The following is an 18470-nucleotide window of genomic DNA, read 5'->3' on the forward strand; positions in this document are numbered from 1 at the left end:
CCATGTTTCCTCTCCGCCCATCTCCCCTGTACAGTTTGCAATTGAGCACCAGAAGCGCTAACATTCAAAAATAATTTATTTCAGAAATGTACTGTGATCATATATTCATTCAGATTCTGCATGATAAGCTTTTGTTGCGTACAATGAAATCACCCCACAGAGAAAAAAAGAGTAGATGACATTTTTTTTCCGTTTTTTTGAACTATGGAAACTAGGAACACACCACTGAGTCTTCACTATAGCGTTATGAGTGCGCCTGGCAGGAGGCTGGACGGTGCCAGCCCTCTGTGGCGTTACTCCAGGCAGGTTTACAGTTTGCTGCAGGACAATCTCTTTATAACCAGACACACAGTGAATGATCTGTAAAGCTTACGCACGAGTAGTGTAATCACACGCACACAAACACATGCACGCGTGCACGCGCATTAGCATTTGGGACAGCACAGTCCCAACACACACACCTGAATATTACAGAGTGGTTGATTACACAAAAGGGAAAGAGGTGAGGGGATTCAATGACATCATCTCTTGGCGCAGGCCCAGCGCTGCCCCGTGATAGTGATCAGTGACCGAGAAGAGTTATACCAGCAGGGAAGGAAACAAGAAAAAAAAAACCTATTTGTTTCTTATCAAAATCACACTGTTACTATTTTAGCAGAACCAGCAGCTGTGCCCACATGTGAGTGTCCCAGACTACTTCAGACAGTTTTGACACTCTTAGGTTGGATTCCAAAGCATCTCAGTAGACATATGCAGAATGAGACTGATGTGTGCATATGTGAGCCAGCAAAGGGTGAAAAAATATGGGTTGTGTATGCAAATTTATTCACAGCCCACATCCGTCAGGATTAAAAGATGGCTCTCGTACCGCGAGGCCAGCCATTACGACGCCACAGTCAAGGGCACCGTCAGCAGTTCAGGAACAATTGGTGCCAGATATCATAAATAAGTGTTTCTCTATCAAGGCATCTTTGATCCACTGTAACACACTCACAAAAAGACTTAAACACTTTCACTTTAACAGATATACACTCATTTCATATATCTGCAGGATCCTTCAGGCACAGCACAGTCGTTGACATTTGACCTGCCATGGCCAAATGTTGTCAGACTTTTCTATGTAATTATGTGCTATAGGCCATAGAGTTGTTTCCGTGGAAACGCACGATTGTTTCGGCAATGTCTGCTTAAAACTCTCCCGGCCAACACACTGAAATGTGTTCGATTTGGCATGAATTCCACATCCACGTCTGTCCTTTAACATTTCTGTTTTTTTTGTTTTTACATCCAGTTCATCCAGTCCAAACAGACGTTTGTACTTTCACTTCCACAGTATGGCTCCACCATATTGTTATTTCAGTCTCCATCAATGCAGACTCTGCATTGACTTGATTTTGTCTTCTAGGTACATCTACTATATATATATATATATATTTATATGTGTGTGTGTTTTCAAAGATTCTTGTGACTTTGTACAGAATCAATTAGATTACCATTTGAATGTATTCAAAGAAAAGTAACAAAAAGAGGAGGAAATAAAGTCATGCAAATAGTTCAACTAGCAAAATAAAAGTGAAAAGATGTTGCAGACAATTTTATCAACTGCTGAGAGAAATTAAAGTCTACACTGGCACACTTCCACACATTAAACAATAAAAGAAATGCTCAGAAGAGTCCCATAATGTTGTTCCGCTCATATCCAGGCTGACAAATAAAAAATAATACGTAAAAAAAAAGAGAAAAAGAAAAATAATGAAAAAGGGCAAAAGGCGTAAATGAATTGATTGAGTTGACTGCGCGTTGCTTTGTTTTCCGTCAACACAAGTTGGGTTGATATTTCCAGAAATTTGTATGTCCATTTCAGCATTTTTCACACAAAGGAAGAGAAGCCAGCGATTGGGGCCCGCGAGCCAGGGGCTAGGCTGCTGGGGGGCCTGTAGAGGGTGCTGTGCTGGCTGGGGGGGTTGGAGCTCTGCTGGGAGGGGGTGGGAGTCCGACTACCTTTGGGCCTGAACAGGCTGCCTTGGCCCTGGGGCTGGCCCTGGGGCTGGCCCTGGGCTTGCTGAGGCTGGGGGCTAGGTGAACTGAGCTGGGGTGGCAGTGGAGGTAGAGGAGGCAGCGGAGGCGGGGCGCAGTGATCCGGGTCGCCTGACTCGGACTCAGTGTAGCTGTAGGCCTGTGCCCGGGATATGCCTTTCTGTTGGCGGCGCCAGGAGTTGTAGTAAGTGGGGTCGCTTATGTAGTGGTTGACGAAGGAGTGGGTCTTCTGTCGGTTAGGATCCACCTCGTACTCGCTGTCGCTGCCCTGTGAGAGAAAGAAAATAAAGAAGAGACATTGATTTATGGAGTTAGCATGGGACGACTCTGCAGTGTTTCCATGTGGAGAAGTTAGAGATGCTGAGGCTATAAATGTAAATGAACATGAAGTTATTGAATTATTCTGAGCAAATTCATCAATTCACAATCATCCGTCTAACCAACACACACATGCACACACACTGACATTTACAACACTGCACAGGAACACATGGACACCAAAAATGGTCAAAGCATGATTATGGAAGGATGACTTGTTACTGAAGCGTGCATTGTAAACGGACCATCAACACAAGATGGCAAAGGTCAATTTATGTTCAAGACTTAAACCAATCAGTCACTGGATCAAACTACATGTTCAGGATCTAAGATCTTTGTAGCCACACCACGCCAGCAAGACGGGGTTTGGTGTTGTGTATAACAGTGTACCACATAAAACCTTGAATGGGAATCTGAGGGAGAAGATTGGATGGGGACTAGCAGTAGGAACCAGTCACCTATCAGGCTAAAAACATTCAAAGCAGGCAGCCACAGGAACCTCACCAAATGCAGTGGAAGTGTATGTAGGCCACCTGTCCCATATGAAAACACCAGCGCCTCCTATGGGTGAACAAAACAATGGGTTTTACAGTACATCACCATAACAGAATGATTAAAATGGCCCAGTCATGATGATGATAATATCATAGATATGTTATACATATATAGATCCTTTGTGCCATTCTGTGTGAATGGTGTGAAAAGCTAAAAAATAAAAAGCAACATAAGTCGTGCAGTGCATTCTCATACATAGAAAGTGTGATTTTAGGAAGTAGAATTATTTTTTCGTCATTCTTTAAGTCAGTTTGAATTCCATGCAAGCCATCTGTTAAGAAATGACAATAATCCTCAGCACATTCTCCACACTGACCCTCCACCTTGCTGCAGGCTGGGCTAGAAACGCTATTGTATTCATGTCAAGTAACATTCCATGTGTCAAACTAAAAGCAATGTGATCATTGGACACTTAGTGGGGATTGCTCATGGTCAACTAATTGCCACGAATGCAAGATGCCAATTGGCTAGCTAGCCTGTGATTAATCACCTGGCCACAATGAACTAATGCACAGTGGACTTTGCCAAAGTCGTCACTGGATCATTTCCCAAAGAAGCCGCTTGGAGTTTTAGGCACATTAAAAAAGTAAAGCAACAAAGGCCTGTTCTTTTCAGAGCGGTGCACAGCAGAGATGGTGCTGATAATTGTGACTGTCTCAGGGGTCTTTGCTCTCTCTCACCCCACATATTATCATGTTCAATCTTCTCACACAGAAACATGGCTGTTGGCACGCACTCGAAGGATACACTCCAGAGCACAGCTCTCATGCTGGATATTGCACAGCACATATGTGATACATATGGCAGTAGGCTCAGATTTCCCGGAGCCTCAACATGGTCCGTGTCTCCTATGCCAAACCCCTATACGAAGGCTTTTCTTTTTTAGTTGTCAGCAGAGTTTATAAACAGACAATGCTTGTGTTGAATTAAAGAAATAAATCCAGCTTTTTTGATCCTCTTTGGTTCTAAACAAAGGAACCTGATCCCCTCCCCCCACTCTTATTTTTCCATAAAGTAATCAAAGGCAGACATTGTGCACAGAAAAGTTTGGTTCTTTTATATTGTTGTTCCTCTCAATAAGGAGAGAAGGGGTGTGAGATGCATCAGCGGTTGTGTGTTTGTTGTCCATTTGTAATATTGTCACCTAGTCGTAAACACTTGAGGCCAACCAGTGTTGGAAAGCATTCCAGTCATGCCAGTGTGTTTAGCAACACAACACAATAGCAAGATCCATTCACAGTGGACCAAAAAGACATACTGAGCCACTTCAAGTGATATTACCTCACTCTAAAAGAATTAACACTGCATTGAGAGATGAAACACCACTCCAATTGTGTGTGTGTGTGTGTGTGTGTGTGTGTGTGTGTGTGTGTGTGTGTGTGGTAGTGGGAAAGAGCGAGTGCAGACCAAGTGTTGACACAGTGAATTGTGTCCTACTCCTACCCACCTTGGCTTGGTGTGCGCAACAGATGTTCTGACTCTTGAAATGTTCTGCCTATAATACAGCACTCCAATCTGTCCTCCTTTTGCTTTTGGTTCATCACCAGTCTTTAACAGAAATAACTCAAGGATCCAATTGACAATTTGCCTCTGGGGCAACGCGGCCCGTGAAACAGCTCCTTACTTCAACTCATTACAAGCTAATTACTAGAGCTGAATGCTGAGAAAGAAGCAGACTTAAGGCATGAAATGCAGCATTGCACCTCAGCCTCAAGGGAACCACCATCACCTTATTTATGCAAGGATACGTGAAAGACAGACACATACCAGCCTGCCAGTGACAATTATTAAACATTTTTTCATCATTATGATGTTAAATTAGGCAGAGAAAGAGATTAAGGAATCTATCCAATTAACTGGTGAAACCTCGTGACAGTAGTTTATGTTATCATCAGCATAATAAAGTTGCCCTGTGTTCCTGTTTACAATTGCTAACAACGTAGGAGGGAGAACAATGGGGGAGAGGGAAAAATGTGACAATGGCTTTGTATCAAATACAGGCCAAAATTACGGCAAGGTGTTCAGACAATCTATCTCAAAGAACTTTGACCTTTGACCTCACTAAGAGTTACCTTGTCATGTTGGCGCTTAACCTAATCTTGTTTTTATCTATATTCTATATAGCACCTTATGATTAAAAATGCTCTGTAAATAACTTTTACTTTCCTATGGTTTATATAATGGCCTGAAAGTGAAACAAAAATCTCCTCGCAAGCATGGTCACCCCCCCCCCACACCCCCCCCACCACCACCAAAATGAATTCATACCCCAATACCACAGAGTGGGTCAGTCCTTTGTCCTCTAGTTATGGATTATTGCAAAGAGGTGGAGGAGAAAAGGGGGTCTGTCTATGTCACTCTCATTGATGAAGTGAACACAGCAGGGGTCCCCAGAGACAAAGACAATAACAGTATATGTGGGGCTGGAGGGGGATTAAAATGTCCGGAGACATTCATAGTGTATACATTTTTGCGTTTTTTAGCAATTTCTGTGTAGAAAAAAAAAAGATTAGAGTGGAGGAAAAAAAACGAATGGGAAGATGGTCTCCTTAGCAGCTCCAATCCCTCTCACTACTATAATGTATGTTGCTTTGTCTGAACAACTATAATCAAGGGATTTGAGATTTTGTTGAGCATTAGTGCCGTCTCAGGCCGGTGGACTCTCACTTTAATGAGAGTGATGGGAGCATGTGCTTACACTGTGTGTCCCTACTTATTATAATGCTTTTCTGTAATTTGTCACCCATCTGTCTGTAGTTCAATGGAATGTATGAGTCTAGTTTTCATCTCACGCTTCCTCCTTTCACTGGCCATTTCTGGTCTCCCTCCACTCTCCTCTGTCACGTACAGACGCCATAAAATTATTAAGATTAAAATACAATTTATTTGTGTAATAAATGTCCCTGTTGGTTGTGGGTTATGACATCATGCTTCATATTGGGCCAGTCAAAACAACGATCCAAACATTACAGACTGTATTCTCGGTTGAGCCTCAGCCAAAAAAGCTACAGTAACCACAGAGACATGGAGTGGGAGGGTGGAGAAAGAAAGAGATAGACAGAGGCAGAAAGGAAAGACGGGAGAGAAAGCATGCAAGGGGACATTTCATTTCTCTCCCACGGAATACCACTCTGCCGAGAAAGCATAATCTACAATCCATCTCTGACTCAGAGATGAGGTCATCTGTCTTCGACCGGTTTCGGCCTTAAATGACACACAAAGACAGCGTCACAGAGACAACCTTGGAAAATGAGAAAGCCTATACTCTAAAGGAAAAAAAGTCAATAGGGCTCTACCTGCAGGGGAGCAGAGCAGTAATGGTGGCCTTGTTGCCTTGCCAAGTCAATGTTAGCTTCCTCCAAATCCCCTCTTGAGGAGGAGTACAATAGTCAACTTATACCTGCTGGTAGAGGCCCGGGGGATTAAAGAGGACAGACAGCACAATGTCATACTGATAGCTCAGAGTTATCCGCTCAATAAAACTTCAAAGAGCATTCCTGGATTTCTCCGAAGCACCATTGGGTGCTGATACGGTGGCCTGTCAGGGGCATGGCAGAGGAGCCCTGGGGTAACAGGCAGGGCTCTGTGTGTTTTAGCCCATCAAAGCCAACATCAGCCCCTCGAAAGTGCAGTGTGGCAGCAGGCAGGCGTCGTCATCTCAGGCTGAGGGGGCAGTTACTGCATTAGGGCCATGACAATACACAAGTGCGAACGGTAGATGTGTCAGACGGGTGATGAAATGACGAAATGATTCATTTGAGGGGATGTTATCGTGCTGCGACAGGTCCTGTCCGTAGCGATTCATTGTAGGGAGATTTTCATTTGATCTGGAAATAGGACTTAGGTCCCGATAAGGCCAGGTGGGGAGAGATTTCTGGCTTGCGGAATTCACACTAGGGATGTATCTAGCTGAGAGATGTTCCAAGATAATTTGAGAAATGTCTAGAGTAAAGCATTCCTAGATGAAAGAAGGCACTGAAAGCAAGGGAATTCAGGACCCCCCCCCCCCCCGACGCTTTCATCTGACTTGGATCAAAACCAGACTGCAAACCGCAAGATGGTTCACCCAAACCACAGAGAGCCGGGGAGGGAGGTCACATAAACAAAAACAGAAACAACATATATGCATTTAAGACATAGGGGAAGAAACAAAGTCAGGAAATCAGAGACATGAGGGTGGGCGGAACGCAGACTGATCAATGGAAAGATAGAGAGACAGAGAGAAAGTCGCACCTTATCGATTAGACTCACTTAGTGGGCAAAAGCTGTTTGGCTAAGCACAAAGCAAACACCACAAGTCAGACATTCTAGCAGTAGTTGTTAGGCATCTACCTGACAGTGTCTGCTCAAAGGGAAATTCAAAAGAGATTCAAAACTATGATTTTTTTTTTTTTTACAGCTCTCAACGCTAATGAGGCTAGAAGAAGAGCCAGGGAAAAAAACAAACACAGTATTCTAGTTTTCCTCTGAGCTGATTTTTACTGACTCTGACCTGACTTGCTGAAAACTCAGTCGGAAACTTTGATAGGCTGCCTGGCTGGAGCGGCAACTTCCAATACGTAACTAGCACTAAAATAAATTTTGCAGAGCGCATCTGCCCTCGCCGTCTTACATAACAAGTGCTGTGGCTGAGTGCAGTGGCCTGGATCACAGGTGGATGTTTGCAGAGTGACATTCTCCACAGGTCACTGCCTGGTCTAAAAACTGCTTTGCCGGCAGCGAGCAGAGTCATTAATCTCTCATCTATCCCTGTGCATTACTGTGGCTATATCTTATGACCTCTGCGGGCCGAATGCATTCAGGTGAACGACAGAGAAAAGACAGCATGTGGACACTATGAACTGACACAAAACGTTGTACAGCCGACAATGCAAAGCTGAATTCCTGAGGAATTCAAGGAGATGACAGTGTGCACACATAGACAGGTACAAACATATAACAAATACACACTTAATGCAGAAAGAGAGTGGACATTTTACATACAGAGAAGACACAAGATATAGTATAAAAAAAGGAGTTGTTACTGCACCTGTGAGTCTGAGATTTCGGAGGGTTTTTCAGTCAGACTGCTGCTCTCTGCAGGGATCAGGTCATTGTACTTTGTGCTGACATCCTCGTCTGAATAGTTAAGACTGCCTGGACTGGGTCTAGGGGGAGACCTGGGCAAAGGATAAAGACAGACTATCAGAATAATTCAGTTGGTTGTTTCGTCGTTTTTGCTAATCAAAGTCATTGCTGTGATCTGGGAACGCGCTGACACAAAAAAAGTCAGATGGGCCAGAAATCATTAGGTCAAATGATCAGACGGATTTGAAACAAACCCCCCTGGTGAGACAAGGGAAGAGAAAACAAAGGTAAACTGTGAAATTATTACCAAACTGTCCGGTATAATGAAATTATTACAGACATTTCTGGTGTGCTCACCTCCAGGTTCAGATATTCTGTCTAAACTGCTTATGGAGCGTCCCTGTCGCCTAGCGACCTAGGACTCTAGCATGGACCCTTTGATGAACATCATCCCATCACCCTCTCCCATGTTTTCTTTCTGTCTCTACTGTCTTTTCTACTGTTTACCTTGTGATTGTTGCAGTGAAAGATAAAAGAGTTGCCACTGTGACAACTTTCCAGAGTTGTAAAATCCTGTCTCTTAGTATTACAAACCGCCGTGCAGTGTTTTGGCGTGTGAGAAGCCTTCAAATTCACAGATCTGTCACTCAAACCGGACTTCCTGGTTTCAGGACGGCTGCTAACCACTCCTGTTTCTCCATCGCACTTTGTTGTATTGATGTTCCCGTGTTCCTAGGTGAGTACAATACTATCATGGCCAATAGAAACTATGACCGAATTTGAACGAAGTTGTAGAAATCATTGTTTAAAATTCACTGAGCCGTCTTTGTTGAACTCAGACATCCTGTTAAAGCCGTTTCTGATAAACAAGCAAATCAAGCCATGCAGTGAGTCCTTCATTCTCACTTACGTCTGAGACACTACAGAAAGCGCTTCCTTTCAAGTTCACATAATATATCACTGTCTGTGTGTGCAGAAGTGCAGCTTGATGAGAATCATGGGACACTCATGAGATGGCTGCCTTCAGCCAGTCTCTCCTGGAATGAATAATTCCCCCTGATTCAGTCCTCACTGTGGGCTGTGGAATGTCAAACCACTGGGCCCTTGTGACTAAATAATAAACTGAACTCTTGCAGCACTCGCGGGGTCATCAAATAACTGGCAGCCTCAGGCTTTGCTCTAGATGATACATGAATGATGGTGCAGATTAAACCGTCAGCGGCATGCTGCGGCGATCAAATATGTAATTCAAAAGTAGGTTTAAAGAGTGAAAGTGATGGGGCTGAGCAAAGCGAAGATCCTTAAAGGCAGTGTGAAGGGAGAGTGGGGTCGAGGAGAGGTGTTGAGTGAACCTCAAAGCTGAAAGAAAGAAGGAACGAGGAAAAAGGAGGGCAGAGAAAGATGAAATACTGGAAAAACATCTCCTAAAATGGTGTGCTCTAGTCAGGGGTTCTTTAAGTAAATATGAGAGGAAAAAAAGCTCTTGGTGCCTGAGCTCCTCCGTACTTTCCACTGTCCCCGGTCCTGCTAAACAAACACCCATCTGTTTCTGCTGATTGGTGCTGGTTTGGCTGAGACTACTGGGACATACTGACTCCTGTTGACTTTCCAGACCATAGTGTCAGCCGCCAGTGGTGCTGCTGCATCACACACACACACACACACACGCAAACACACACACACACACACACACACACACACACACACACACACACACACACACAGGCGCTTTACACGTCGAAACCACGTTTGCATTTTTCCAAATAAATATATTTTGAAAGCATTTCAAAAATGTTGTGGGTAAATTCCAGCAGTTTTCACAAGGGGTGGTATTTTGAGTGTGGTGTGGACAAAGTGGAAAACTCCACAGGGAAATCTCATACTAAGCTGTAATTCAATTACGCTCCATGAGTTATATTAAACTAGATTAGAGTTAATTCACTTGAGTGGAGGAGTGAAACGTGTACAGTAGAACTACTTATATAACAGTTTTGCTAATTTGTCTGACATCTCTGTGTATGTGCATGTTTGAGGATGTTAAAGAGAGCTCAAGTGTCTCAGTCTGTGCAGACATATTATATGACTGACAACTTACAATGCTGGGAACTCCTTTTCTGATAAAGAATGGAAGAATGAGAGCTGCAGTACTCACTACTAAGAATAACTACTAAGAAAACTCCTGGAGTAAGCTAGTAAGTGAGTAACGCTCAGTTTTCATGCATTACGGAAAGCAATTAAAATAAACCACATAATATCACACATTAGAGCTGCAATGAATAATCATTCTCATTATCAAATAATATCCTGATTTTCTCTTCACAGATTTACTTTACTAGTAGTCAATTGCTTGTTTTGTGCGATTGTTTCTCTTTATGGTTAAAATTGGACTTTTGTACCTACAACTTTTAAAACATGATGAATTGGGGGTTATGAATGCAGTAATGATCTAATTAATGACGTAAATTAATGGCAATAAAGCATATAAAACTTTGACATTCATAGTTGTTGAGTAATTTTCTATCTATTGACTAATTGATTAATTGACTTGAATTGATTGTTTATTGTAAAACACATTTCTGAATACTTTGAAGTGATTGACCAAGCTAACGGGTGCCAGATCGTCTTTGTAGCAAGATAAAAAAAACAAATGATTAACAGTGTTTACAAGCCGTCTTTGACCCAGCTCTGCCGTAACATTTTCCAACATCCTTCCATAACACTTGACACGACATTTTACAGGTCAATAAAATCACTATCCCCCCAGAGATACAATTTTTGTAAGATGCCGTCTAACTTAGAAAAATATTACAACAAAGTCTTAACCACAGCTCTGAATTCCTATCTGCACTTATTCCCAAAAGGACTCTTCACGGTAACCTTTACCAACTCAGCATTCCTCAGCAGTCTTGCAGCGAGCCCCCTTATAACAAAGAGCTGGAGCCCATGTGAAGAAATGCTATTGAGAGCCCACTGGGACATTATGATAAACTGCCTGTTTAAAAACATTGAGGAAGCTCAGCCCACTTTCACCTCTTCTCTTTGACTCTCATACGCCGCTGAGTGAGGCGTAAATTATTTATCAGCTCTCTCACTTGGATAGAGAAGGGTCCACTTAATCCTCTCGCAACAAAATTCAGTTCAGCAGTGCGTCGGGTAAGAAATGGGAACCAGGGGGTGAAATCAAATCTGCCCCCGGTCTTTACTCATTATCAGGCTCTCCTCCTGCTACAATCGCCTGTAGGGTCTCATTAACATGTCTGAAGTGTTCAAGAGCTTTGTCACTCAAGAGTGTTTAAAACCATGTTAATCTACACTGAATTACTTCACCAAGACCTCCTTACACCCCAAACCAGTGTGTCAAAGTACGTTTGAAACTACTGAAAGAGAATGATACAAAGCCACACAGGAATGATGCTGTTAATCCACTCCTCTTTATCAAGACAGCAGTAAAACATTGATCTTCTGGATGTTGAACCTCGACCCGAAACACATTTGGACTCCTGCGTGTGAATCCGAGCAGGAGTTTGTGCGCCGTCAGAGTGGATTTGGACCCCTAAAGTCTTACATAAACCGTAGGGCCACATAATACCTAAATTGTTTCTTTTTTTTTTTTTACCAGAATCAGCGATGTGTCTGTAAGTGTTACTATTCTACTATCCTTAGCAATCATTTTAACCTCCTGACAGTGCTAAAAAGGTGTATTGACAAATTAAGGCAGTCACCAAAAGTGAACTGCATCGACTTCCCTGTGAACGCATTCCCTGGTGATTGAATTTACTGTCAAGCATATTGGCCCTTCTGTTAAACTCTCCACACAGAAAATATCCATCCAAAATCAACCGTAAATGGCATTTGCTGTCTGACACAGCTCTGAATTAGAATGAATACAGCGGGATTAAGAATGTGTTTGATTTCGGATCCTGGTATCAGACAGAGGACTTCATCCTGTCTTTGGTACTTTGAGACCGGAGATCAAGATGTGGCATTAATCTATAATCGGAGGCTCAGGTGTTGGGATTTGGATTCCTCCGCTATGGGAGTTCAAAGACAGCTGATTCTGTAAGTACATCTGTGCATTCTTTCACTTCAAGCCGGAGACATAATGGGAAGCTGCCTGGAAGCTCCTCAAAGACCTGGACCCGCTTTGATCTGTCCTCAAGGCCACACTCACATGCACACATACAAATGTACATACCCAGTCAAATTTCTCATTCACATTCCCATACACCAAAACTATGTACTCTTCACAATATGGACATGCAGACTCATGCACATGTGCACACACAGGGGAGTGCACCTGTCTCCTCCGGATCACATCGCCCAGTCAGTAACACTGAACACTATGATATCCATATGTACAGTCACTGCTCCCACAAACCTTTCCACTGTCCTCAACGACATGGCTGCAGCTGTCTCTAAATCCACTTCTCACCTAAACAGGTACTAATGGTCCGATGCAGAGCATACAGTCGGATCCAAAATTGGACTTGTAACTCCAATTCCCTGCAGCGTTCTTAGCACATGTGTCAGTCAGAGTGATTGGTTTTAAACAAGTTCATGGTCTCAGCATGCCGCACGTCTTACAGCAGGGATTCACTGAAATACAGAAGCTCATTAAAAGAGAATCCGTAAGTGTGTCAGTTTATATGCTGCTTTTAAATAGCAGGGAGAGTGGATTTAAGTCCAAGTTGTCAGGAGGAGAGTGTTTTTTTTCCCCCACAGAGCTTAAAATGTTTTCAGGCATGAGGTTAAGTTTCCGTGGATAACCCAATTATTTTACCATATGGTTATTTAAATTACGCTTCTAGTTTAAATATCCTCTGCACTTCAAATGTTCTGGTAGATAAGCTGTCTGTGCGTGGATCACTGACCTGGTGTAGACGCCGTTCTTCCGGCAGAAAGAGTTTTTCACAGACAGCCGTCGGTTGTTGAGTTCCAGAGCGGGGAACCGGCCTTCATCCAGGCTGACCATGTCTCCGTGGGTCAGGGCGTTACAGTTGGAGTTGTTACCTGGACACACGTACAGAGACACTGTGTGACCACAGGCCAGACGGACAGCCAGGTTAGTGTCTGGGAGGGTGAGTGGAACTGATCGAGTGAGTGAACATAATCAGGAATTAAAGGATGCTGTTGCTAAATGTAAACATGGACGGATGAATGAGTGAATCGGAGAGATGTTGTTATGTCTTTTGGGGAAGGTCTCAAGTCCTCATAAGGAAATGATGTGCCAATTGCATGTCTTTCAGGTCTTCAGAAGCTGACCATTAAAATAACATGGCATTAGGACATTTTCCTTTCAAAGCTGTGTATAGTGTTAATTAAGTTTACGCAAGTCCAAGTAAACTAATTTTGTGACTTAAAGCGATCGTTGATCATTTTGGGAAATATGCTTATTCACCTTCTTGCTGAGCGTTAGATGAAATTATCAATACCACATAAGATGTCAGCTTTGCTTACCATAAAGACTGGAAACAGGGGGAACAGCTAGCCTGGGGTGTTAATTAGTGAGTTTTAAAGATGCTGGTAGGTGGATTTTGTTACTTTCAGACAGAGCAAAGCTAGCTGTTTCTCCCTGTTTCTGGTCTTTGTTTGCTAAGCTAACAGGCTGCTGGCTGTAGCCTTATGACAGCAGACAGACTCAAGAGTCGTATTGATCTTCTCATCTCACTCTCAGCAAGGAAGCCAATAAACCTATTAACTATAATGTTGAACTATTCTTTTAAGAATGACTCAACTCCATGTCTCAAGTCTTATGTCAACAGCTTTGTTCCTTATGCTGTATGTCCTCATGACAACACACACTGGCAAAGGAAGGGGACTTTCACAATGAGGTCAATAATACAAAAATGTGAAGAAGAAATTAATAAAAAATGTGAAGAAATAATACAATACAGTGTTTCAGGTTAGACAGTACATTAAACACAGAATAGAGACATTTTATGTGCATTCCTTTAGAATATAACATCACAAATTCAAGAGTACAAATGACACATGTATATACAAACTCATAGAAAGGCATGTACAAAATACTTCAGAATATGATAAATGAGGGTGCCTCTCTGTGTAAACACTGTCTGTGGATCACACATGAATGGGCAATAACATAGCTATTTTGCATCGACTGCATGTGTCCCTCATGATTAATCAGACAGCAAACACTATAAACTGAGAGTGACAGACTTGCCATGCTCCTCTATTGTAGATTAATGTCTGGAGGGGCCGTTGCTCGCCATGTTACAGGTTAAAAACACTTTAAGTCATCCTAAGACTTATGGGGGAGGCCAGGACCTCCGTGGTTGCTCCAGGGCTACTTGAGGTCAATTGGTGGTTACGCAAACACACAGAAAAAGAAAAACCACTGGGTAGGTCCAGTGGCCTGGGCCAGATTCCTAGAGGGGGATATGGAGGCTTTTGAGAGCGTCTTTGTGCTGGAGTGAGAAGGAACCTCTTGTTTTTCATCTGTCAGTCAGAAAGATGGGCAGTGACCCGCAGGGACCCCCTCCCCTCCCCTGCCTGGCAGCTAAACAGCCATGGCAGAAGTGCTGAGCTGAGGAAAATACCCGCTGATGTCAGAGCTGCACTGAATGGACAACTATGCCCCCTACTCCTGCTTCCCTACTTCTCTCCTTCTCCGCCTCTTTGTTCCCCTGCTACTCAGTCAATTATCTGATTCATTCAAAATTAGAACATAGCGCTCTCTCAAAAACGTTCCCTCAAGTTCACTGCTCAGTATTTGAAAACTGCAAATCATTAAATCCACTTATACAGTCTTATGAAGAAAAAGTGTTAACAAAAAGTCAGGTCATCAGATTCGTGGCCCTCCCTGCCATTGGGTAGGAAGCAAGGTACAAGGCTTTTAATAATAGTTAAATGCTGTATTTAATAGTGCCATCGTGTGCACTCACCTGATTCAGACTTCTTGGCATACTTCTTGCTCTGTCCTCTGATAATGAGGATGAAAACCAGCAGCAGAATGAAGATGAGCCCCACCAAAGCCACCACAACCAGGAACCACCATTCCTCGTAGAAAGGAGCCACTTTCTGGGCTGGATAAAACACAAAAAATTGGAATTCACAGTTGTTAAAAACAACTGGCTGTAATTCTATGATACCTGAATGGCCTTAGGAAATTCAATTTAGTTGGAAAATTAATGTAATTCAAATTTCTATAAACAAATACATGAAAACTCACCAGATATAGAAGGAGAGGGTAGACTCGGGGAGCCGTAGCCATAGTCGTTCACACCAATTACCCTGAAGTCATAACTGACCCCTTGCTTCAGGATATCCATATTGAATGTATGTGATGTCACTTCCTTGGGGATGTCCTTGATTAGGATATCCCACAATCCCTCATCTGTAATGGAGGTTTAGTTGCAGTTTTAGGTCAGAGGAGACAACAAAACATTTGAACAATGTCAATATGTCTTTGTTAACAGGTTGTTTGTTTGTTTGATATAAGGCTCTGGTCTGGCTGGCAGCTCCCAGGCTAATTCATAATTCCTACAAATATTACACAATCCATCAATTTCACTGCTCACGTAAAAATTACAGCAACCAAATCTACATCATAAATAGTGGTGCAGCCATATTTCAAATGAAGCAATGTTAGATGGCTCACTGTTGCGTTGGAAATCCTGCCAGAGACCATTTATTACACATTGCTGCTTGTAAACATCACTGTAAGTTTGACTCTTTTAATGAGGTACGCAAACATAAACAAGCACCAGAGTTCATCTGTCATGTAGCTGAACTTTGGCAAAAGTTAGAACAGCCAATGTAATTTGATTTGACAACAAAAACAAGTCATCAAAGTTATATGATACTGCAGAGGGTTATGGCCCTTGGCATATGGATAAGAGAAGATGAGGGGGAAGGGGTGTGTGTGAGGTTGGTTTAACCGCCTCCATCACCCCCTGGACATTAACCTACGCTATATATTATCATCAACAGTGCTGCTAATCCTCCTTAAAATCTAGGACCAAGTTTTTCACTCAAAAGTGGTGAAACCCCCCCCCCCCCCCCGTGAGTCACCTACATCCATCACTATCTTAACCCTGGCAGGGCCTGTCCATCACCACTGAAACTAGATGCCAATTGTCTCAGCGGCAGTGCCACGATCAATAACCCATTAAAATACCAGTGACACAGACACTGGGGCAGCAGATGTTGACACTTTACACCACTTTCCTTAATCAAACCATCAAGGGGGCTAACATAAGGCAAGGTTTACAAATCCATGACTAAAGTGGTGATCATCTGGACGTGTCTTTATGCAGCTGAGGCACACACCTGAAGGTCTAGCCTCGATCACGTAGCGCGTGATGGGAGCACGTCCTGGGTCCCCGCTGGTCCAGTGGATGGTCAGGGCTGAACCATAACGTGTGATAAAGGGTTCTCCAGGGGATCCTGGGGCTCCTGAAAAAGAATAACAAAGTGTTGAAGTGAAGCTATTAAAATGAAGAATTAAAAACATTCTCGATAGACAAACATCACAGCCACTACCTTCTCCCGGGCCGGTGGTGATGTTGGCCTCCACCTCTGGCCCGTAGATGAAGGTCTTGGCCCGGATGCGGAAGTTGTAGGTGATGCCGTCAGCCAGGTCTCTGAGCTTCAACCAGAGGGGGCCGCTCCCCTTCACGTCCACCGTCACTGTCTTACTGACGCCTGGGGGGGAGGGGGAGTGAAGACAGTCGGCACAGGCCACTGAGGACTCTAGACAAACAAACCACATTTAGAGCAGGTCTTACACAGGCCAGGCAATGTGGGAGCACACTCAACACAGGAAAACACACACACACAGAGTAATGGAATTAGTAGTGGGAAATATGTTTGCATTTTGGCACTGTAGTCACGTATCATTTGTGATGATAGTAGATATGTAAAAGGTTGCAATGACATACAAGCATTAAGGTCAAGGTGGTTGGATGGTTAGCTTACAGCCCAAAAAATGCACACCACAAGATTTTGACCAGGTTGAGTTAAAATGATCTAAACAAAAGTCAAATTCTATACAAGTATAATCCTAATAGATCTTGTAGTGTGCATGAAGCTTTTATACAAGCCAGGAGCCATTTTGAGCAGAGAAAAGTGTAATGGGTAAGGATGAGATCTTACCATCTACCGGCGTGCAGGGTTCGTAGACCAAACGGTAGCCCTCAATTATGCCATTAGGGAAGGTGGGTTCGCCCCAGGACACATTGACCGAGGTGGTGGTCAGCTCACTGAAGTGGATGAAGCTGGGAGCACTCGGAGCTGGAACACACAGAGGTCAAAGGTCAATAGACGCATGGAAAAGAGTCAATACATTATGGTAAGGGATTTTGGAGGTTTTCCAGTGACAAATCTTTGGACATGTGGTGGTAAAAATGTGTGCAAATGTGTGTGGGAGGCCATGTAAACTAAAATTCTGTTTGCGGGAGAGAGGGCTCATTAAAGAGCCTATAATAGAGTTTAGCTACAGCTAAAAGATAACCGTGTGACTGAGGGTCAGCATCACAGATTTATATTTGTGAATTAGCCTACATAATATATGCAAATACTTTAATTAAAATTTAAAGCTGTACAGAAGGAGACAGATTTTCCATAAAGGACATTAAGTACATGTTTTGAGAATTGAAACAAACTTCTGTGAATGATAATTTACATTTCGTGAAATACCTCATGGAACTGGCTTTTAACTCGCTTGCGGTAATGTCAACAAGAAAACTTGTGAAGGTCACCCCCCACAGGCAAACAAAATAATAGGTGTGGAAATAAATGTAATGAAATATTACAGATGTCTTAGCAAAGTCTACATCTGCAGATCTAAACTGCTGCTGCAACTTCTCTCACTGCAGATCCAGGACAGCACTTCTGAAAACTTGTAGAGCAAGAGTTGAGACGCTTGCAGGAGACAAAGCCCCTTTGTCTTCTAAAAAGACAGGATAACTATCTCCACGGTGCGCCTCCCTCCTCCCCCATCCAGCTTGTCATCTGCTTCCTCCTCTCATGACAGTGACCCATTAGGGAAACCAAGAAGCGGTGAACATCTTCTTTTACTTCCTTTTTACTGGGCCAAGTTACAATATTAAAATGCAGCGACATTGTAAAAATGGCTCCTTTTACACAGGGGTTTAAGACAGAAAGAGAGACAGAAAGAGAGAGAGAAAGAAAGATGGGTAAGGGGCATGGGGGAGGTTTGTGTGCCTGCAGACAGAAAGCTTGCTCAAAGAATTTTCACACCATCTACTTTTCAGACAAAACAGGAGATTCAGCAAATGAGTTCAGAGTGGGTTTGCTGATTAGGAACTTATGCTCAGTGTGTGGTTCCGCTAACATCGTTTGGCATGCTGACAGCAACGATTAGCATCATCTTCACAACAAATTCTTTCCCCATGGTTGACTCATCCACTTTGAGAAAACTCTCAGGGTTCTCCAAACTAACATCATCAGCACCACCAACAGCACATAAATATGACAAATGAATGAACATGGCTGTACGTGCTGTAATT

The 18470-nt window shown here is 43.1% G+C and overlaps 1 protein-coding gene across 1 annotated transcript in view; it reads right to left on the reverse strand.

Moving 5' to 3' along the window:
- Positions 1 to 1870: 1870 nt before the first annotated feature.
- sdk2b (sidekick cell adhesion molecule 2b) overlaps positions 1871 to 18470 on the reverse strand; it is a 72530-nt gene continuing 55930 nt past the window's right edge. The window contains exons 37-44 of the mRNA XM_070926696.1: positions 17095 to 17232; positions 16483 to 16644; positions 16270 to 16395; positions 15170 to 15334; positions 14883 to 15023; positions 12849 to 12987; positions 7940 to 8069; positions 1871 to 2305 (exon numbers count right to left, since the gene is read on the reverse strand). Coding sequence (XP_070782797.1) covers positions 1871 to 2305; positions 7940 to 8069; positions 12849 to 12987; positions 14883 to 15023; positions 15170 to 15334; positions 16270 to 16395; positions 16483 to 16644; positions 17095 to 17232 — 1436 coding nt within the window. The remainder of the gene's footprint in view (positions 2306 to 7939; positions 8070 to 12848; positions 12988 to 14882; positions 15024 to 15169; positions 15335 to 16269; positions 16396 to 16482; positions 16645 to 17094; positions 17233 to 18470) is intronic.

The sequence above is a fragment of the Enoplosus armatus genome, chromosome 20, assembly GCF_043641665.1.
Source record: "Enoplosus armatus isolate fEnoArm2 chromosome 20, fEnoArm2.hap1, whole genome shotgun sequence".
Lineage (NCBI taxonomy): Eukaryota > Metazoa > Chordata > Actinopteri > Centrarchiformes > Enoplosidae > Enoplosus > Enoplosus armatus.